The 24,085-nt window shown below is 33.1% G+C and overlaps 1 protein-coding gene and 1 long non-coding RNA gene across 2 annotated transcripts; one reads left to right on the top strand and one right to left on the bottom strand.

The window, feature by feature from the left end:
* Positions 1–12,519: 12,519 nt before the first annotated feature.
* Positions 12,520–12,960, bottom strand: LOC141713767 (uncharacterized). Its single transcript, XM_074517342.1, has one exon. The coding sequence runs from the start codon at positions 12,958–12,960 to the stop codon at positions 12,520–12,522; it is 441 nt and encodes a 146-aa protein (XP_074373443.1).
* An 8,646-nt stretch (positions 12,961–21,606) lies between these two features.
* On the top strand, positions 21,607–23,726 carry LOC141710542 (uncharacterized). Its single transcript, XR_012570957.1, has 4 exons — positions 21,607–21,879; positions 21,963–22,167; positions 22,736–22,795; positions 23,543–23,726. It is a non-coding gene; the product is annotated as an uncharacterized LOC141710542 (long non-coding RNA).
* The last annotated feature ends 359 nt before the right edge of the window (positions 23,727–24,085 follow it).

The following is a 24,085-nucleotide window of genomic DNA, read 5'->3' on the forward strand; positions in this document are numbered from 1 at the left end:
TTTATGCATCAACTGCTCCGGAATGTCGTCACTTGTATCTTTATTTTCCACTATAATCCAACCTAGAGGCATTGGAAGCTTTGCAGACTTCTTCCTTCTCATTTTTTCCCCAAAATGAAACATGCAATTGTTGGGACAGCGTATATTTTTGGTAAATCTAGGCCTAAGTCTTAATGACATTTTTTACGGCCTTAAATGAAAAGAGGGATGTGTGCTTATAGAAAGGCAGACTCGGTAAATCCCTGCACACATTTCAAGGTATAAAGCCTAATGATAAAACCTAGTCATGAGAATTTTCTGCAAACCTTGATAAGAGGCTTGGTTTCCATTTCAATAAGGCGATAAAAATTCCTAGCTGTTTCATTTGGTTTACCAGAAACCCCTACCCTTGTCTTGACAGTTGTGCGTATAGTGCAACATTTCACCTAATATCTCCGAAATATATGCCTCATCAAACCCATATGTAATTTTTTGTATTGGAAATCTCACAAATCCAGTTCACTAATAGTGGAGATGGACCACTGTAGATGAGATATCAAAAAATCACATCCTCACGATGCCACCTGTGATTATCACAGTTTTTGCAGGGGCATGTGATTTCATCACCCTACAGAGTATCTAGAAAATACATTCCGCAAAAAGGATCTTATCCCTCTGATATATCCTTCGCTGAACTTTGGAAGTTCAATCCAAGCCTTCCATCACATCATTTTTTTTAATATCGATATTCATAATGTGCATCAATAATGTGCATACTTCAAGACATTTACCAAAATGTGATGTGGGATTATTACAAGAGTATTTACTAAAAAACGTAGCCTCGGAGCTCACTAATATAAATAATATTCATACACGCAAACATAATATAAATACAGACATTTAGAAGAGTATTTTACTACTCATTACACGCAAACTAATATAAATGCAGATATTTATACAGATAGAGGGGAAGGGGAGAGAGAGAGAGAGAGAGGGAGCATGCATACTTCAATACACATAACATACACATAAACATACTGAATACACACATTCTGATTCATAAACACAACTCGAAAACCCTAATTTTGAAAAAAATACTAGCTCGATTTATGAATAATACTTGATGAAATAAGAATGCAGTAGTTCAAATCGAATCGAAACCCCCAAAACTTCAACTCCAGTTGTAAAATCCCCAAACTGGAACCCTAGTAATCAAACTGACAAAGCCCAATCCATGATGTAAAAGAAACTCCAATTGAAGCCAGAATGAACTCCATTGTGAGAGATTTTTTGAGATTTGTGGAGAGAGTGCGAGATTTGTGAGAGAGTTGCGATTTGTGAGAGAGTATGGTTTTTGCTGACTGAAATTTGTGAAGTTTCTGTTTTGTGAAAAGTAGTCTAAAAGTATATAACCAACTTCAAACTCCCCGATTGTCCAAAAATTGAACTCCCACCTACAATTTTGAATCACCCTGCCCATTCACTATCAGCCCAGCCCCATTTCACTATTCATAAAAACACAAGCCCAGCCCCACTTGGTTTTCTCAAATTTAAATTATTAATTGCTTTTTTTTTAATAAAATATTATTTCAAATATTTAATTTCGAGATTATTAAAAATATTATATAAAATTTTAAAATGATTATATAATATACATATATATATATAATGATTTCTTAAGTTTTATAAAATCAGTAACTAATATTATAACTTTTAAGAATAAATTTAAAAATATATTTCAATTATCTATCATTTCTATGTTAATTATTAATAGTTAAATTAAAAAATCATCTTTAATCATCTATGTCATTTTGGTAACACATTTTGGACTATACCGCAACATCAAAAAACTAGGGGTTCTCATAGACATGGGTAAGGCTATTATTACACTTTTGTTTGCAACCCTAGTGTGAACGGTTGCGGAATCTTGTTTATGGCGTAGTGATGAGAATAATTATAAAATAGTCCTCCCTAATTAGTTGTTTATAAATTATCCTTATATTATAAATGATAATAGACCTATAAAACTAATTATAAATGATAATTAAAACTGAACATAATATGTTCCTACCTTGACAAAAATAAAAATTTGGCGCCAAGTAACATAAGTTAGCGACACACATCGCTTATCAAGAGTTCCAATAAAGATACTTAATTCCGATATATTTTATAATTTTCTACAATAGGCTGATAATCATCATTCATCCCGATGACAATTCTCTGCTCCAAGCTTCTCATATGAACTTTGTCCATCCTAGTTTTTCCTCTCATCCTTTTGAGGAATTACAACTGTATTTTTTTTGAACTTTTTGTATAATAACAGGAAGGTAGGACCAAATTTGAAATTTAAAATGAAAAAAAAGAGAATAGGCTAACCATGCTCATCACCTTCCTCACGCCTTCCTCAGCGCCTTCCTCAAAATCAATATCAGGGACTTACAACTAGTTTTTCCTTTTCAGCTATTTTTTGTTGAGCTTTTCCCTTTTCAGCCTGTTCCTTTTGACGTTTCCGCATAGCCCTAAAAGCAGCCATTGAACCTTTGTCATCATCTGCTTCTGGTAAGTCAACGATAAGAGCTGGAGATGTTACAGGTACAGATCGACATGTGTCCTCCTTCTCGCTTGCGTCATGAGTTGCAGGCTAGGCTGAATTGGATTGGGAACGTGTTGTTGGTCCACGTCCCATTAACAGCTTTTTCTTGTTTGTCTTCTTTTTACCCTGTAAAATAAAATTTATTACGTCTTAATAATCGAATTATAATGCAGAAACTTATAATAAAGACCTATGGCTACGACAACCTTTGGCGGAGTCACTGATGCTTCACCTTCACTAACCGCATCGTGCCCTGTATCCTTTCTTGGATCATAATCATTGGGATTTCTCAGTTCCCTTGCACCTTTTTAATCCCACTAATAGTGTAGGTAACTTCGGAGCATATAGAAATTCATTATTCATCTTCACTCTTACTGCCCTCTCTCTTTCATAGTCTGTTAGAGGTGTTGGAGGGAGTAGAATGGTCCCTCACTCTGCATATAAAAATTAAAAAGTCTGTCACATATATTTACTCGGAAAGTCCTATTTTATATGTTATAGAGAATTTACTATAGGAACATATCTAACCTGAACCTCATTTTCTCCCATTATTTATGTTACATGTGGTTTGCGTAAATCCAATTTCCTTTTGGCAGTTGAAGGCTTACAAGTCACAGGTCTCTCATTGCATTCTCCCAATTTATGAAGTCGTGGTCATTGCATTCTCCCCAACTTCTATTTTCCAAGAATATTCGATATAGTGCCAAGTATGCTCTCACAAATGTTATTCTCGATATGCATAACATCGAGGTTATGCCGATTTAAATTCTGGCTCCATTACGGCAAACTGAAAAATATCGACTTTTTCTTGAAAGGGGAATCAACTCCCCTTCACCTTTTTCCTTCCTACCTCCTTCTTCTTCTTTCTGAACTCATTTTGTAAATTTGACAGTAAATCTTCGATGTCCATTCCAGATAAAGTTGTAGGAGGCTCTTCCAGTTCAATTTGACCATTGAACTTTTTTTTATCGAACCTCCATTTGTGTCCACACAGAAACTTTCTATGGCTCATGTAGCATACTTTTCTGCTATGTTTTAGGTACATTACAGATGTCTCGTAATTACATACAGGACATCCTAAATACCCCTTCATACTCCAGCTGTATAATATTGAATAGCCCGCGAAATCGCTAATTGTCCATAAAGACTTGCAAGCATCGTATTTTTCTGCACCTTCATTCCACAACTCGTTCAACTCGACGATTAGGGTTGCATGTACACATCAATGTTATTTTTAGGGGATTCTGGACTAGATATAAGAGTTGAAATAATAAGGTTCTCTGGCTTCATACATAACCAAGGAGGAAGGTTCCTATTTACCAAAACTATTGGCCAAGTACTATGATTAATATTCATCGAACGGAAATGATTGAATCCGTCAGCTGCTAGGCCTAGTCTGATGTTCCTATTTTCTTCCAAGCCTCCGCATCAGCAGGATGCCTAAGTTTTCCATTATTTTTACGTACTAGTGCATGCCATACCATCAGTTTTGAATAATCTTTGCACATGAACAATCTCTGTAACCTTGGCCGTAGTGGGAAATATCGCATCACATTTGCCGGGACTTTGCGAGGTATCTTCTGCGCTTCATCGTCATTCGTGTTTGACTTTTCAACTACAACCCACCTTGAAAGAACACAAGTTTTACATTTTTCTTCCTTTTCAGTTTCCCCCAATATAGCATACGACTATTTGGACATGCGTGAATCTTTTTATAATCGAGACCTAAATCTCTAATTATATTCTTCGCAGCACAAAAAGATAAGGGAATATTTGCCTCTGCAAATTCTTCTTTGATCAGCTCTAACATTTCCCCAAACCCTGACTCCGTAATTCCATGAACACACTTCAAGGAATAAAGCCGGACAATAAAACTTAATCTAGAATGCTTTGTTTAGTTGTAACAATTTAGATTAGAAATTTTGTATTCTCTCAAGGGAGAAGCTAAGCTCCTTATTAACAAAAAGCCTAGAAATTTTGTAGCAGGACTTTCTTAATTTTAATATAAAATTAAGTGAGCTTTGAAAGATCCGGGTTCATTATTGCTCTATGTTTAAATTTCAGTATTAACACATTTCACTAAAAGATTTAATTTACATTGTTCACCACCATAAACAAATCAAGAAAGCAGAAAAATACATTCACGCCCCCTCTGTGTGTAATTCATTACCTAACAAACCTTAAATAATTACTTAGGAAAAAATTGATTACTGGTGTGTATTTTTTATCATTAATGTTGTTCGTATTTTTTTATGACTTATATATTAGTTCTCGTATCTATGAAAATGAGGGGAATATATATATTATTCTAGCTTCTTCCAAAATTTCTATTTAAAAAAGTTTTATAAATTTTTTCCTTTATAAATTCCTATTTCAAACTTTTGAAATTTTGTTACATAATTTGGTATATCATCATGTATCTTACTTATTTAATTTATTTATTAATCACCTCAAATTCTTGAAATATTAATTTAAATTCATATTTTATCTTAAAAAATTATATATATATATATATATATATATATATATGTTATTACACTTTTAAGCTAATGTAACACCAAATTTTAGGATAAAATAACATAAAAACACATTATTAAAGTTGCTCATAACATATTAAGATAACATTTTTTGGCGAGGTTACAATAGTTCACGGCTGTTTGATAGAAACTAGGGAAAATAAAATGATCAGGTTAAACTCCAAATTCAATAAGAGAGTGGCAAAAAGTTAGGAACTACTTAACCACACTCGTACACTACCCGACTTCTAATTTTTATTCTACGAAAACTCCTCAAAACACTCCACGACTCTAAAGACCACTTTCAACAACTGAAGACTCGGTTTATCATACCATTACAAACAAAACAGACTCAAATTAATAGTAGATCATGTTTAGATTAAGTCCGAACAGACTTGGCATCCATGATATGCGTCACTACAAAAAAATGGCTAAATACAACCGGTCCAAAACCGGTTGTATTTAGTGAAATTTGACCGCTTCCGGTCGTATTTAATTAAATACAACGGGTTTTTAAACCGGTCGTATTCCCTCGAGTAATATTTAGTAAATTGGTTGAATTTAGTACTAAATACGACTGGCTAAATACAATCGCTACTAAATACAATAACCACTTTCGGTCGAATTATATTTTTTTGGCTAAAACTCAAAAATCCCTCCCAAACTATTAAATTTTCCGAAAAAATTTAAACAGCCCGCCCAAAAAAATGAAAAAAACTATTACTTTAGATTCGACCTCGTACGGTCGAAAAAATGAAAAAACTATTTAAAAAAATGGCCGAAAACTGGAAAATTTCCATAATATAGGAAATTAAAGTTGCACCATCTTCATCTTAGCCGCTTCCTTAATAAACTCAACTTCCCATAACCCCCATTAGCCAACAAATCCTCAAACACAAGCTCACACATATAAATCCCATAACACAGAGGCGTATATAATCTAACATCGCCAGAGCCGACCCTTGCACATTCCCGATCAAATTCTTCCTAATAATGACAATCGTTACACCTGAAGGATCCACATTCTTCTGAACACCCCCGTAAATAATCCCAAACTTACTAACATCCACCCTCTTGGAACAAAAATTTTAAGATATATCTGTAACCAAAACACCCTTATTATTCTCATGAGTTTACACCACCACATATGAAGCATATAATAGAGAATAATAAAAGAGGGAGTTAGCCGGAATATTAATTTAGACTCGAGTTTGACAAAATAAAAATGACTAGGTGATAGATCGGGGGGAGATGAGTGTGAATCGGAAAAGAGTTGTCGAGTAAGGGGCTCGCCGGAGTATGACCTGACGGTGGCCGGGCGGCTGCCTCTGGTGGCGGTGTCGTGGGGGCTGTAGTCAAGGAAGAAGATGGGGGGAGAGAGAGGGGGGATGGAGCTGGAAAAAAAACAAGTGCGGGCTGAGGGTTAAAGGGGGTGGCATTATTTCATAAAGTTTTAGTTGAAAAAAATATTTTTTCATGCACAATCAAAATTTAAAAACTTGTATTTGTAAAAGCTAACCATATAATAATATTTGCACTATTGACAAACTACATCAACCTAATTATCATTCAAGCAAACATCTTCATCAATCCTCAAAACCAACAACACAATCTTTCATAACCAAATCACAAAACCAACTACAAAGATTCATCACCATCAACTATCCCCATAACAAACTTATAAATAACTAAGCATTACAAACCACTTATCATTCTACCAAATTAATCCACAAAAGCAAGAACTAAATATCTACATGTGTTAACAATTACTACATAGCTTAGCTCGCATACCAAATTGTTTAAACAGTAGAAAACTTGTCCATAATTTGCTCTTGGATGAACTGGAGAGCCTCAATATGTAATTCATCAAGATGTGTCTCCCTATAACAAGCTCGATTCTGGGCCAGCCCAAATAAAATTTAAGCAACCACAACTCATCAAAATTGATAAGGGGGCCTTTATAATTAAATTGTAACCCGATATATATATATATATCAAAATACCAATGCATACATTGGTAGGAAAACTAAATCTTGTATCACTGGTGATTTCTTTCATTTAGTGCATGACTACGTAAGCGGATTCATGGCCACCACGTTGTTTCGGAGATACCTATTCCAAAAATTGAAATTACATCTCAATTAAACTACTTATTGACTATAATTATATATGTACTGAAATAATGAAGTGTAAAAGTACCTGTACTGAGAAACTTTGCTTTGACTTGCTTGTTCCCCTACCAGAATTAAAATTTTTATTTCCCTACATATACAATGTACACAAGTTCATAATTAACAGTTTTCCAAAAATTTTAGGGTAAATAACTTCACTTTCCTCTATAGGGGCTGGCACTCGTATAAGTGAATTTGGTTTGTTACATTCTAAAAAAATTACCTTGATAATGTTTTTTCAAGATGTGGAAACTATGTTAATAGACAAAATCTAATAAATATTGTTATCATAAAAAACAGTTCGTAGAATATTTGTACTATTTAGGTTTTTAATTTCGGTAATATTTAAGAACAACTTAATTCTAATTGTGTGACAAAAAGAACAATCGGTTTGGGTTACCCTCTTTAATTTCGGTTAGTAATGTACTTTTCAAAATCAGCATTTAAGTAATAAGCGGATCTTGGATCAATAAAGGCAAATATCTCCATCAAATTGGTTGTTCAAAGATCTCACTATACAGGTGCCTACCAAAATGGTGCTAATATTAAAACTAGAGACAGCTAGAAAATTACCAAAATTAATACTTAATCATGTCATATCGAAAAAAGGAAAATGAAACTAACGCCTTGTAAGATGCAATTACAGCGTGTCCTAGTAAATTGTCTTATCATATCAAAACACATCTTTATCGAATACAATCTATATTGAAAGCCCAATAATTTTGTTCCAGGTTTTCGAATATTTATACAATAAGGTAAAGCCTTTTGGAACTTTTATACCGGGCTTTGCTTAAATGAATTGCGACTTCATTTCCTGTAATTGACCATTCTGGCCTTTTTCTGCAAGCTGTGACCTATCATTTTTTTTTAATCTGTAGTTAATTACACCTTAAAAATGGAAACACATATTAATTTCTTATATCACATGCATATTTTAATTTCAAAATTCAGACAATATATTAAATTATCCTCGTACCTTTTTAGTTGTGTAGCTAATTAATTCCTCAAGAAATGCTTTAAAAGAGTCAAGTGCATTACAGACTCTCACCATTTTACCACGCATGGGCACAAGAAGTAAGGCATCTGTTTTATTGAGGCCATCGAAAGAGACACACTTACGACCAAGTGGAATATCAATTCTATTTACATGTTCTGTATCCTCCCTAGAATATATCATACCAAATGCAACTTTGTTTTTTATCCTCTCGACGGATAACTCACACGATCTTTGTCCCTATAATACATAAAATGACCAAATTATTCAAGAAATAATTTAATAAAATTAAAATACTAACTTCCGGTAAATTTACCAAAATGCATAGAGGTGCATGACTAGGTTGAGGAACTATAAGAACACATTCTTCATCATCATTAGCATCAAGTGCAATTCCTTTTACTGGCCGGTGAGTTTCCTTTTCAGACTACATTGGGGAGTGAAGAGGAACTACTGAAGCAAACATTGCCTTCAACTGAGCAATATCTTCCTCAACAGCCCGCGTCTTTTTCTCGGCATTGTCATATCTTTGTTTATTTATTTCCATCAACTCTTTCTTTGTGATTCAAATATTTTTCTCCCATTGCAACTTAAAGTACTATTTCATAGTTATGTACCCTTCAACAGCCCGAACCTTCCAAAATGCTCACGACTCTCCAAAGTTGTATTGAGAAAATCTTCACCTCCATCAAATTGTAGTTTACCCATTTTATTACTTTTTCAACAAAACGTCGGATTGACATAAAATAAAAATAACTACACTTGATTTCCAATATAAATTATGCAATAGAATCTGCTGTGGTGGAAATTGAAATGATTTTGTTGCATACATTATTCTTTAAATTTTGAATTTTGCATAACATATTCCATCGTTCTAAAAAGTCAGTCCGATATTTGCTAATATTTATATGTTTATCAGGCATTCAGACATTTCTCTCTATGTTATATTAATATATTTCATTTGTGTGATATATATAACTACATCATGCAAATTATATATTTAATTTCCGAAAATTTACATCATTTTTTCATTTATTAGTGAAATAATGTCACTTCAATCAGTTATATTTAGTATAATTGATGTCCTAGCAATAAATAAGAACAAAAAAAATTAGATAATGTAATAAGGATACAAATTATTATTCCAACTAGTATGCAAATGTAATCGTACAGAAGACTTACAATTTTATCGCATACATCAGCCCAGTCTTCACCGACCTCTTTGCCATTTTTTCACTTGCGCACCTTTTTCAAAAAGAGTGCAGTATTAGGTTGTACTCCTAGCTCCAACCTTCATTTCTTGATCTGTTCAAAATGAAATAAAAAATAAAAATTAATGAAAATTATGCTTAGAATATTCATGTATTGACTTTATTCTTACTTCAACTTCTTTTGGACCAATATAACCATTCTTCGATGATACTTTCTGTGCAAAACCCTTTCATTTCGTGCCTCATGAATTGCCTAAAAACAAAATTTTAGAGTTAAATCGTATACATCTTTGCACAACAGTAGAGTGGAAAAAATATAAAAATAAAAAATTAACAATAAAGTCAGAATTATACCATCCAAGTCAGATTTGGGTCAAATTCACCTAGAACTTACTCTCTTTATCTCATCGTGGGTTTTAGCACTCATCGATATAGTATTTCTATGCTCCACGTTTAAAAACCTCGGTCTACTTCGGTCACACTTTATTCTTACTTCAACTTCTTTTAGACCAATATAACCATTCTTGGACAACCAGTGATGACACTTTATGTGCAAAACCCTTTCATTTCGTGCCTCATGAATTTCCTAAAAACAAAATTTAGAATTACATCTTATACATCTTTACACAACAGTAAACTGGACAAAATATAAAAATAAAAAATTAAGAATAAAGTCAGAATTATACCATCCAAGTCAGATTTGGGTCAAATTCACCACGAACTTACTCTCTTTATCTCGTCATGGTTTTTAGCACTCATCGACATTGTATTTGTATGCTCCACAGTTAAGAACCTCGGTCTACTTTGGTCACATCCTCCACGTCCACCATCTTTTCAATGACTTTCATAACTCCTCCGATATCCTTCCTTGAATGATATCTTTATCCATTCATCTCTAGTAAGAAAGAGCTACCCATCCGCTTGCTCCTGTTTTCTCCACACATCCTCTATCAGTAAAATATATCCCTTGTGGACTATTATCTGTCCCTGAATTGTCTCCTCATGAGTTTTCAAAGACCCAATCACTTCTTCCACTGACAGCTCCTCCAAGTTAAAAAATAGTTCAATGGATGAAGCAATTCTTAGAAAGTTATAAAGGAACTGCTCAAAATAATTTTTTCACCATGTAAGTCTGCTCAATTTTCTCTCCTAAAGCCCAGATATTTGTAATCAAGCCATTCAGCTTCATACGAAATTCATCAAGTTGCTTTGTTTCCTTCATGTATAGTGACATAAATTCTCCTTTCAGTGTTTGTATATTTACCTTCTTCACCTTTTGTGTGCCTAGGCACAATGTCCTGATAGCCTCTCACGCCTACTTAACTGTTTTCTTTTCAGTAACGCTAAGTTTGGTTCAACGGAGGGGAGGGAAGGGGAGGGATTTTAACAGAGGGGAGGGAAGGGGAGGGGAGGGATATATTATTAATTCTGTTTGGTTGAAGGAAGGGAGGGGAGGGGAATTAACTCATTTTTATGTTTGGTACAGGAGGGGAAGGGAGGGGTTTATAATTAAAATTACATTAAAGTCCTTTATATGCACTTCAGAGTTCCATTCCTGACTTTCTGCATATGCAACAACATGCACCAATAATTCATATTGTAAATGTACTTCATGTTAAGGTTTATAGTAAACTACAATCTGTAAGCCGCTATATGTGTAAATAGACATCTAAAACCAAAAACCAAAAATAATGGGTCTGTTAATGATGAATGATATCAGGTGTCTACAAAAGAATCCATTGATTTCATACCTTATACTTAGCATATTTAAGAGGAAAAATTGCTCAAATTCGAGTACTGGAAATTTGACAACATAATCATAAAGTTTTCTTAGTTCAATTATCTAATCAAGGCATCAACTGGAAGGGGGATTTGAGGACCCAAGCACCATATGCATGATCACATCCTTGCATGCTTCAACTGGACACTGAAGAATTGTTCTAATTTTATCAATATCTTGCATCAAAGAGAAGAAGATCATAGGCAATAAATTTGCATCACAACCACATTCTTTAATTAACTTCCAAACTTCTTCGCCAGAAAGTGGAGGTAGTTTTAAATTATGATGTTCTTTCATTATAGCATTTCCTTCTCTTATTGCGGCAGTTCCATCTTTTAATGCTTCTGCAACCTCCTGCATTGCTCCTTTAATTTCAAGTATTTCATCAGATTTCTCTTTACTAGCAACAACTTTTGATTTCTTTCTTTCTTTTACTGCCAGAGCTTGCTATAGGTGAAGGATCTTGAGGCGGCATACTCTGAGTAGAAAAATTATCAGTACCATCAAAAGAAAAATCATCAAAGTTCTCCAATATCACGTCATTCCTCTGTATACGATCATCAAGATCATTAATAGAGTCAACAAATTCAAATTCAGTTGATGAATGTGCTCGCTTTCTCATTTCGGATGCAGTTTCAGCTTCCTCTCCAGTAGCTCGATCATTTCCATAAAGTATCACCATCTTCTCATAGTTTGGAATTGGAGTATTTCTACAATATGCTGCTTTAGGTTTTGACTGGAAATAATATAAATTTTATAAAAGTTAGTCGACTATTGTAGCATATTTGTATATATTATATAAATTTACAATTGTTACCTCAATCAGAGAATTCCAAACTTCTGGCTCAGCATCCCATAATTGAGTACTTGGGTTCCAGGCAAATCCACTCATACCATTTTTAAAAATATCATAAAATTCAGAAAACTTGGTCTTTAATGTTTTCCAACGATTTTTAACCTTGTCCTTATCAATTTTCCTCCCAAGCAGTGCACTCAATTCATTTACTATGTTTTCATATGCTTTGGGGGTGAAAGTACCATTTACTTTGTTACCTTGTTCAAACTCGTGCATGAAAGCATTGACAAGGGCATCATCCATAGGTCTAGTCCAAGTCAACACTTCTTTTGCACCGTTATTCAATGACTGCTTTTTGGGTGCCATACTGTAATTTATATCATTTATAACATGACACAATTAATAAACACAGATCATGAACACAATTAATATAATCACACAACATTATAATAAAGAACACAAGTATAAATATGATTAGTTTAGCTCAAAATATCATTTTGATAATCTGTCCACATTTGAGTTGCTAAATTATCTCTAATAAGCTCTCCTTGAACAGCCTCCTCATTATCACTTCTTGTAGCTCGATAATTATCATGTGAAACATTCTGATTAGCAAGCTCAGCATCTACTTCAGCTATAAGTTCTTCATCTGGGTCTGTGCTCATTAAGTAATTATGTAAAATGCAACATGCAATGATAATGAGTTTTTGAGCTCTATGACTATAATTTGCCTCCGTTGAACTAGATAAAATCTCAAATCTTTTTTTCAGGACACCAAAGGCTCTTTCAATTGCATTGCGTAATGACGCGTGTCGAAGATTAAACAATTCTTTAGGATTTTGTGGAGGATTTCTTGCAGAATATTCTTTCAAGTGATAGCGAACTCCTCTATAAGGGGTAATAAGCCCACTTGTCAACATGAAACCAGCATCAACAAGGTAATACTTGCCTATAAATAATATGAACAATCAATTTGATAGTTTCAAAATCAAGTAAATTATAAATTTAATGTATTAATTATTGGTTTTACCTTGAGGAATTTTAAGATTATTTTCTCGTCTTAATGCATTCTTTATAATTCTAGAGTCTGAAGCTGTGCCTTCCCATCCAGGGAATACATAGGTGAACTTTAAATCAAATGTACATGCTGCTAAAATATTTTGGGTTGGATAATCTTTCCTACCACGATAACGGGGAGCATCTCTAGGAGATACTTTGACACGTATATGTGTGCCGTCTATTGCACCGACGCAATCCTGATACAGTATATTATATAAAAATAGTTTAGTTTATTATTTAAATATTTAAATAAATTTTAATTTAATGATGAAATGTTACCTTAAAATATGGGTAAAATCTGCCATTTTCATAAATTTCACGGGAAATTGTAGAGCCATCAGGTTGTACGAGAAATTTTGCTTCCAAATTGAGGAGAGCTCTTAACACTTGATGAAGATGACGACTAATTGTCTCACCGGAACGACGGAACCAAAAATTTACTTCACGATTTTTAGCATTATGTGTTAATATGTAAATTGATTTGGCAACCTGTTCTTCTACACTAGACCATCTTGTGGGTTGTAAGCCACCCTCCCTTTCCAACATATCACATAATGTCAAGAAGGTTTGGGGACCCATTCTTAATATGTTTCTGCTTGTTTCGCTATTACTAATTCTAGCCAATATTTCTTCTCGCACTCTTTCTCTCTCAGAGCTCATACTATAACTAATTTTTCTTTTACGAGATTTACGTAAGACAAGACAATAAGCAACAAAGCATATGATTTGAATTATAGCTCTTCGGCGCAAATCAGACCATCTAGTGACTGTTAATTTCCAATCTTCAAAATCCATCTATTATGACAAAAATCTATATAAGTTCATAACACAATAATAGAACAATTTATGATAGTACTAAAAAACTCATATCGACAATGGATTGTTCATAATAAAAGATGGAACTAATCACATATAATAACAATGAAGTTAATCGCAATGAATTTGGCACATCACAGCAAGATAAAAATAGATAGATTTGAAATAGAAAGTAAATATGCAGAATAGACACTTGATTTGTTACCTGGAAACGAGAAGTAGAAGGCACGGGAGATGAATAGGTGAGAGGTGATAATGGATTGATGATTTATGATATATACAAGTATTGAAAAGGTGTAAGGTTATTTTTGTCAATAAAATTTCTCCCCTCCAAAAAAACTCCAAATTGGGAGGAAACAAAATAAGACCCATAAGGGATTTTAGGCCCTTTCATTTCCCTCCCCTCCCCTCTAAAAATATGAACCAAACACATTTTTTATTTTAAAAACCCTCCCCTCCCCTCTATTTTCTTCCAACCAAACAGGGGCTAAGTGTCAACATCAAATCCTCTGGATTTCCCTTGTAAATAATAGTCAATGCTCCTTTGTCAATCTTCTCCTCCAGAACAGCCTTGACATTCTTAAATTCTATTGCTTCCCACACTCCATGTGCTTGTATAAATAGTTTCTTCTTTATAGCACATGTCGTACAATTAGTCTTAGCAAGCATTGGATAGATGAAACTAAAGGAACCTTCATAATTTTTCCTAGACTCCATTTTCTTCATTACAAGTGTATTTTTGTGGTCAAGAAGTTGTGGTTTCGTTACAAAAATGTTAGAAATATGTAAACGAATAAATAAGAAAGAAATTTTTATGAGTGTAAACTCGATTTTGTATGTATGAAGTATATAGAGAGCTTCTTAGGCCACATCAAGAATGGGACCTAAATATAACTAAGTGCAAAGTGGCAGCAAAAATCCAGGGGCCCCTTCTTATTATTTCTCTAGTACTACTCTTAATTGACTACTACTTTCAGGTACTAATCCTATTGTTACTAATATGCTGGTAACCACATTGACTTATTCATATAAACAAAATACAACGTGAACCTATAGTTTAGATTAAATCCTAAGAATATCTCCAACAGACTCTTAGTATACTCTTTATAAGAATTATAAAAAGATGGCTCTTAGTAAGATAAAAAAGGTTCATGTCTAAGAATAATCTTTATACCAACTCTTTATCTATTATTTTATAATAAAACATACAAGTTATAAAAGGACAAAAAAAAGGAGAGAGAATGAAAGTGAAAAGATTAGTTTATTATAAAATATACATTAAGAGTGAGTTGTGACTCTTCAAAATAAAGAAGGAAGGGAGACGCTTAGGGATTTATGGAGTCACTAAGAACCAGTTGGAGTTGCATTTTCACTCATATTGTTTATATTTTAAGCTAAGACCCTAAATAAAAAGTATATTGGAGATGCTATAACATATTCAAGCTAATTCCATAATTAATCCTATCATCAACTTATAAGGGAATTATAGTCATGAAAATCATATTTTGATATGAAACTTAGGTAAACCGAGAAGATATCAACACCGTGATAACTATAGTGAACGAGTTCTTGAGAGCATTCTAAAGATTTGAGCTTGTCTAATATCTGATTTAGCATAGTTCATAGTCACTTAGCATCTCCAAATATAACATTTAGTAAGATCAATGGTTAATGAAAGGAATTAATATTAGGGTTTTCTTTGACAAGATAAAGTAATAAGCTTACCGATAAACATTGGTTTCACACCTTTGTCAAAAATAACATTGTTAATGGACAAGTTCTGAAGAACTTGGCTACTACCAAAAGAAATGCCTACCATCTTAAACAATTGTTAAGCATATAACGGCTAGCTTCATGAAAAAAGTGCCGACTCTTCAACTTCCATTAGGACTTTCAGAATGCACTTCATGATTATTTTGTTAAGGTATATTTCATAGGCTATATTAAAACTTAGCCCAATTATTACTCGAAAATTCAATAAAGTAATGAGTCCAGATCCAAGAAAGACCAGCTGACTTCATGTGGCCATGGACTTCACGTGGCCATGGACTTCTCGAAGTCTTGTACGTCATCCCAAGATATTTCCACAATCATTATTTGTGAGTACGGGTACTATTCCTAATCATGGCTCACCTACTCATATCACTAGGTCCCACACGAAACGGTACCCAGCCACATGCCAACCTCATCTTGATAGACTCCAACATATATAGGATACCTGGTTCCGTGTTTCCATCATGCGCTTCTAGTACCAGTATTTCCGAAAATCGTGATTTCAGGTACCAATCCAGTATGTTTACATTCTTTACACACCTATACTCTCTTCACACATCATATTTAAGTAATTCCTTCTTTCAAAACACTAATAAAATTTAACTATTATTTGTTGGTAAACCCAAATAATAATATTAGTTGTCACATAATATGAAAAAAACACCAATATTAAAAAATAATATATATATGATTAAAGTTCTATGGAGTCCACCTTTTAATTGGAGTCATCGGAGTCCATATATGTTTTGCAAGTAAAATATAGCTTAAAATATTGCAAAACATTTTATTTTTCGACAAACATCACTGTTCTATTAAAAATCTTGTAGATTGCATACATTTTACAAGCAGAACATTGCAAAAATATATTATTCTACAAAATATGTTTAGTTTGCAGAACATAAATGTTCATGTTGCAGAACATATTGTAGAACATACATATTGTACTGTAAATATATGAGATTTGCATGATTTTGTTGAAATTATGCTATTTGTGTAACATGTTTCGCAAAATAACACGTTTTACAATATATTTTATTTGCAGAACGTAGATGGACTCCGAGGACTCCGACAAAAAGGTGGACTCCATAGAACTCTATAGATATATATATTATTTAAATGTATACCCCTCCTCTAATATCTAATTCCAATAATTTACTTTTATAATTTTTGGTAAGCTAATAATGATATTAGACAAAAGAAGGCCAAGCCCATACAATTTTGATGGGCCTACTACTCCTTCAAACCCAATAGACTAGAACCAAACTTTAATCAACATATTCAACACAAGAGACAACTTAAATGAGAAAAAAGAGTAGGAGATCGTGTAGACTATAGAAACCATGAACTGGAGAGTCTGATGGACTTGTCACAAACGGCAACTAAATAAGACACTAATCTAACTAAAGAAAAACAAGACTTAAATAAAAGCTTATTTACCTTTTGACCCGTAAAGTATATATGTGTTTGTACACATAAACAACAGAACTCTGTGAGCGTATCCTTTGATCCCCAATGTATGAATTTTCATACCCTTTGACCTTTTTTACTATGACAGTAAAAAATCAAAGGGATAAAAAAGATATTTGACTTTCGAGTTGTACCGTTATAAGGGTTAAAATGTACATTTCTGATACCTTGATGGTGAAAAAGTACATTTGATGCATGTACCAATGACTCCAGTATTGTAGGCACGTTTGTTTAAATGACCTCTGCTTAGTATAGCAGAAAAATGCAACCACCATGAACCATGTTCTTGACATAAAATATGACTTTGGACATGTTTTGAGCATGTATCAAATTAGCAACTGAAGGATCAAAGAGACCGTTGTTAACCATCAAAGTCTTGTTTTAGCCAATCATTTCTACTCTTGTAATATCTGTGGTCTTCGGTTTTCTACTCCTCTTGCCTGGCTATCCATATCAACTGAATCACAACTCTCATTTATTTTCCTTGTCATAAATTTAGCTGATTATTTTTCTTTGGTCAAAAAAATCGTTCTGCAAGGCTTAAGGAAGGATGCTAAGTCTGCTTATGGTTGGCTAGATCAACTTTATAAAAAGTTCATTGTTCAGCGGTTAAGGCATAGAGAATCTAATCTTCCACCTCATGGGGATCTCTTGGATTCCTTTCTAGATTTTCGACAGGAAAATCGAGTCAATTTTGATGTAAAAGAGATCAAGGTCCTTTTAATGGTATGTTTTCATTTTTCATGCATGTACCAATGTCTCTAATGTTGTAGGCACTTTTGTTTAAAAGACCTCTGCTTAGTATAGATGAAAAATGCAACCACCATGAACCTTGTTCTTAACATACAATATGATTCTGGACATGTTTTGAGCATGCATCATATTAGCAATTGAAAGATCAAGGAGAATGTTGTTAACCATCAAAGTCTTCTTCTGGCCAATCAGTTCTACTCTTGTAATATCTCGGGTCTTCAGGTTTCTAATCCTCTTGCCTGGCTATCCATATCAACTGAATCACAACTCTCATTTATTTTCCCTGGGTCATAAAATTTTGCTGATTATTTTCCTTGGGTCAAAAAATTCGATCTACAAGGCATAAGGAAAGATGCTAAGTCTGCTTATGGTTGGCTAGATCAACTTTGTAAAAACTTCATTATTCAGCGTCTAAGTCAGGCGCGGACTCAGAATTCTAAATCTAACGGGGCTGGAGTAAAACAAAATTACAAATTAAATAGAAAGATAAGTGAGTAAACTAAGTACATGTTAAATCAAAGTTCAACTATACCAATAACTTGAATTCCAACATACGCAAGAATCCAATAATAATGATACAATTTATAATTAAAAAAAATATTCACATCATTTAAGTTGTACTCGATGATTTTTTAAGCATAAAATTTGTCAATTACTTAATCTGAATTCACTACAAGAAAAAAGAGTAAAAGCGAACAAACAAAAGCGACCAACTATAAATTCCACCAAAAATGGTGTCTTTTAAAGTCAAAATCAGTTGACCAAAAACCGCGCTTAAAAGCGATCGATATCGGTGGATTTTGTTAGTGGTCGATTTTATTCAGTGGATTTTATTAACGGTGGCTTTTAGTCGGTAGCTTTTATTAACAAAAGCAACCGCCTATTTTTCAGCGGTCGATTTTAAGATTTCAAGATTTGGTGGGAAAATTGCGGCCAAAATGAAGACTGCAATTAGAAAACAAAAGTGACCATCCGGTCATTTTTAAATTAACTACCAAAAAACATTAATATTTTAATAAAAACAATCGCTAGCGGTTGAATTTAAAAAAATAATTATAGAATGAGAACTATAAAAAACGAGAACTATTCAAAATAACTGGAAATGAAGTAGGGTTATTCAATTTTTTATTAAATTCATTACGTTAACAATAAATTTAAAATAATTTAATTTACCCATATTTAAATATTTTAAACAATTAAAAAATTATATATGAGAGTAACATGAATTGCATATTTTAAATTTTTTTGATTAAAATTAAAAAGAAAAGTCTCATAAGAATTATTTTAACAATATTTTTTTAACAATGTTTAAAGAAAATAAAAAAAATAATATTTTTTTACTTTAAAATCCCCCACCTCGTCCCACCCACCACCCCCTCCCCCTCCCATGTTCCCCTCTTCTCACTGATCCCTCCCCCATATCCCATCTGCTCTCATGGTTTGGTAATTATAAATCCTACACTTATGTAGAAGTAATTATTTTTTTTCATTGTTCAACTATAATTCCTTGCATAATTTATTATATCATTATGCTTTGATACATTCTGGTACCATGTTTCCTAAATTTGCAATGTACGTTGTGCTTGAGCACTACTGATTTTAATAAAGTAATTTCCTAAAATTAGCCTAAAGTTTTAATTATACTGTCAGTAAATTTTGGATTTTAGGTTCATTGTTTGATTACACAAAAATTTGCCCTTATGTTTTTCAACGAATGCTTCTTTGCAGTCTTGAGTGGTGGGCATATAAGATAATTTTATTGCTGGATGGGGTAATGAGAAATCCCCAACTGGAGTGCTGTCAATAAGGCAATGCTCTTTCAATACACTACCCCATAGATGGCCTATCGCAATGGTTTAATCACACGTGTTACAAAATTATATTACCTTAGGTATGCTAATCTTAGCCTACTGCAACATAGTATTTTTGATGTTACCATAGTCTTTATAACATGTTACTATAGTATCAAAGTGTTACATATGGTAACATGTGAAAATTTATGTTACAATAGAGTGTTAATGGCTAAAAATTAAAATTTGACAAATAATTAAAAATAAATAAATATTTGACTTGAAAATAATCAATTTTGATAATATAATTAAGCAATAATATTAATTTTAGCTAGGACTGATAAAATATTTTTTTGTTCATTTTATAAACTGTACTAATTAGTAACTGATAATTTTTTATTAATAAAAATTTTGAGCACTACTTAAACTTAAAAGTTTATTAAAAAATTATAAAAAATGAAATTATGAGCAGATTTTTAGACTCCTGTTGGGCTCTCAACTAGGCGGGCTCTCAAATTATTTGGAGAAGAGTAACGCGGGTAAAATTTCAACAAAATCAAAATTTCAATGGCAAAACTTCTCTCTCACAGTCGCTCTCCCAGTAGCGCTCACATCTTTCAATTGAACTAGATTAGTTTAATAGGAGCTAGGATTTTATTTTGGTAATATCACACAAATTTGAGTTAGGGTTTTTAATTGGAATTGGGGGTTTTAAATTTGGAATTGGGGTCAAATCACCTTACAGTTATACATTAAGGTACTAACTATCTCTCTCTCTCTGATTTTGTGTGTACTTGTATATACTACCTCTCTCCCTCTCTCACTCAATCTCTGATTTTGTGTGTATGTTATGGTTTTGGTTTATTTTGTAAGAATCTCTAAGTTTGTTTAAATTTTCACGATTTGATCGCATCGGATGAACCGTCACTTTTTGATACAAATGGCAGTGCCGGAGGAGGATTGTTTCTAGAACATTCTATAGTTAGAACAGGCTTACAAGGTACTTCTTGACTTCAAGAACAAGGTGTAAAATGTCCAGGATAAGCGACAACACAAGTGCCTTTCTCGTTCTTACACTTGCTCTTCTTCTCGTCTTTACAATTGCTGAAAGCCGGCAAGTTGTGACCAGTAAGTATCTGGATCCATTTCTCTGTTACTTTGACTCTTGAGAATTTCACTTTTTACAAAATGTTTTATTTTTATTAACATGGAGGTTTGCAAAAGAATCAGTTCCAACATGTGATTCAGTGTTTGGAGTGGGAAGCGGAGACACTTGCTTCGGCATTGCTCAGAGTTTTCCCTTGGCAACTGCTGAATTTAGCTCCATCAATCCCAACGTCAAATGTGCTGCATTGTTTGTCGGACAGTGGCTTTGTGTTTAGGAAGTGCTTGATATATTGATTTGAATCTGGAACAGTAGTTGATGAGCTCCTGCATCAGCTAAATAAAAATGGCTGGTTAACAGTTCTATAGTTGTTGTTCTTCACTGTTTTTTTACAGTTCTATAGCTAAATAATAGTTCCTGTGATTCTTTTTACTTTATTATATGATAGCAAATGATGGATAGAGCTAGGCAGTTCTTAATTCTTAATTCTACTTTAAGGTCAAATACATGGGAAACTTAAGTCTACAAGCTGACATTCAATATCTCTTTATATTGGTTATTCCAAAAGTTATAGTTTTAAGACAATGAAATTTTACAAATTAGATAAATTTATTCTTGTTCAATCATAAGTGATTTATTAGATATTAGTTCCATAATTATATATGCAACTGCCCTTATGTAGACTTGTTTGTTTTTACATCATCAACACATCGACATGTTTGTACATTTTCCCTACTAGATTATTATAGCTAAATTACGTCTTTTACGCACATTGGAATCTAAATTATTTCATTATAATTGCCTAATTTAATAAAAGATTTGATCATTGGCTAATCTAGAGTATAGATACTGTTGCTCATCAGATATAGCTATGGTATTGTGTTTTTGTTCAACCGTTACTATCTCATATTTCAGACTAATATTACCAAACCCGCATACAGTTTATAAGGGTTATGCCATCTTTGGTTTTACAATTAAACTTACAGTAACATTACGTGATCCAGGTAGCTTTCTCCTCAGACATTCTGTTACCATGGGAATACATGAAAAACAGTCTAACACAAGAACTAAATCAGGTTTCGTAGTTAACTACACATTTTACTTCTAGGAGCTTTTTTATTGTTAGTATCTATCTTCAAAAAACTTTGTGTCATTTCAGCATCTATACAACCTATGACTGGAGAAGTAGTGGCCGAGTCTCAGGATGTCTCCACTGGTGGGGATTCCATTCGATGAAGATTCCTTGAATTCTATGCTTTACGTGGCCATCGGGTGCTTCCAAGCTCTTCTCTTGTACCAGATGATTCAACAGTCTCCTGACCATTGCTGGAATGCTTCAATTTAAACCTATATTTCTTGGACAGGTATTTACTAATGTCTAATGAAGATATGAAACTTGGACATGTGACATGTACATTGATCTCTATAGTTCCTTGTATAATATTTATATATAATTTTAAATTGAAAGTAATCATGCTTGATAATGTACACAAGAGTTGGAAATTTTAATTAACTTAATACCTGATACTTTTTTAACAACCAATTGAAGGATCTGTTTTTTATGGAAGCTTAGAGTTCCCCCAATTTTACTTAGCCTTATTTGCACTGAGATTGACAGTCCCTCAAGGCCTTTGAAAAAGTGATCTACATTGTAAATCTGTGTGGAATTTAACAACTAATTTACAGATTTAATTGTCTACGTGTCATGTTGTAGCCATAAAATGTGGCTGTATAACATTCCATTTTGTAAGGGTTATGTTCCAAGGTAAAATGGGTTCCTGCATTTTGGTTGTAGACCCCTGCTACCAGAGGACTTTTGCTGTATTTTCACCAGTTAACATATCGCATTTCCCTTTACTACTATCTACTCAAACCTTGCTCCAAGAATGATGGGATGATTACTTATTTTTTTATTTGTCATACAATACACAGGCAACTTACGGTGGTAGTGTATTTCTTGATGTGCAGAGTATAGAAAAATCCATCTTCAAGGTGTGTGAAGCTCAAACTTGTAAAAGACTCTAAAAGGTTTTACAGAAATCTATATAAAAGATGATTACATATTTCCTGTCTTAATGGCATTTTGTATGGTTGCTTATGTTATTTAATAAATTCCCTATCCTTTGCATAGTTGGAATTCTTAGAGCTTATTTCTTTATATTAAGATACGACTTATTGCAAAATTGTCTAATTTAAATTAAGAAGATAATTGATAACTCTTTTTTTGTCACTGTTGGGTGTATTTTTTTATCATTTATGTGCTCTCTCGTGGCTGTAGTCTTCTTTTGGTACTCTGCTGTGATTTGAACTCAAAAAATGGGAAAGAAACACTTTAGTTCTTTGCATATATTGCGATTATATAACCAAACGAAACTGAGAGCCAGAAACAATTTTCAAGCTACTAAACAAAGATATAAAATATTATATAACCAAACGATATTGAAAGCCAGAAACAATTTTTCAAGCTACTAACAAAGATATTAGAAATGGAAAGAAGAGGAATATCATGTCATTTCTATCATTTGATTGCTATATACTTCGTAATTTGTTTATAGATATTCCCATTATCTATCGTATGGTAAAGAAGTAAGTTTTACACATTGTGTTAGGCACATGATTTCTCGCATGATTTTTATTTTTCGTAATCAATATTACTTGTTTGTATGCGTTGAAAGTCTCTGGTAGCTCTATCTCATAAATTAACTTCATAAAATCTAACAAAACTGTTTGTATGGCAAGGTCTGAAAAGCTTGATCCAGTACTCGGAAGAGATGATGAAATAAGGAGATGCATATAGATTCTTTCAAGGAGAACAAAGAATAATCCTGTGCTTAAATACCGTAATTGGAGCTAAATAACGTGGAGATGCATACAGATTCTTTTATTGGTTGTTTGAATTATTTATTTTGTTGACTTGTATGAAAAACAGGTTTATGGCATGTTCAATTTACAAACAAATCATGTCAATTGTTTTTGAGAAATATGTTACATTAGGTACCTCAATATTACAAACAAATTAGTATAATATAATATAATTTATAATAAAACTGTTACAGTAGCGAAAAAATGTTACAATGATTTGGTGACCCACATGTGGGGCCCATAGTGGCCTTACATGTGGGGCCCATTTTTTTTTTGCAAATTTTAAGTGCAAAGGTAACATGTATAATGTGATACTATAGACATACTTTGATGTCACCTTTAAAGCCTATTGTAACACAAAATTCAAGGTTGCAGCAGGGCAAAAGAATGTTACCTTAGGGGTCAAAGGTAACTCGAAAA

This window comes from Apium graveolens, chromosome 3, assembly GCF_009905375.1.
Source record: "Apium graveolens cultivar Ventura chromosome 3, ASM990537v1, whole genome shotgun sequence".
Lineage (NCBI taxonomy): Eukaryota > Viridiplantae > Streptophyta > Magnoliopsida > Apiales > Apiaceae > Apium > Apium graveolens.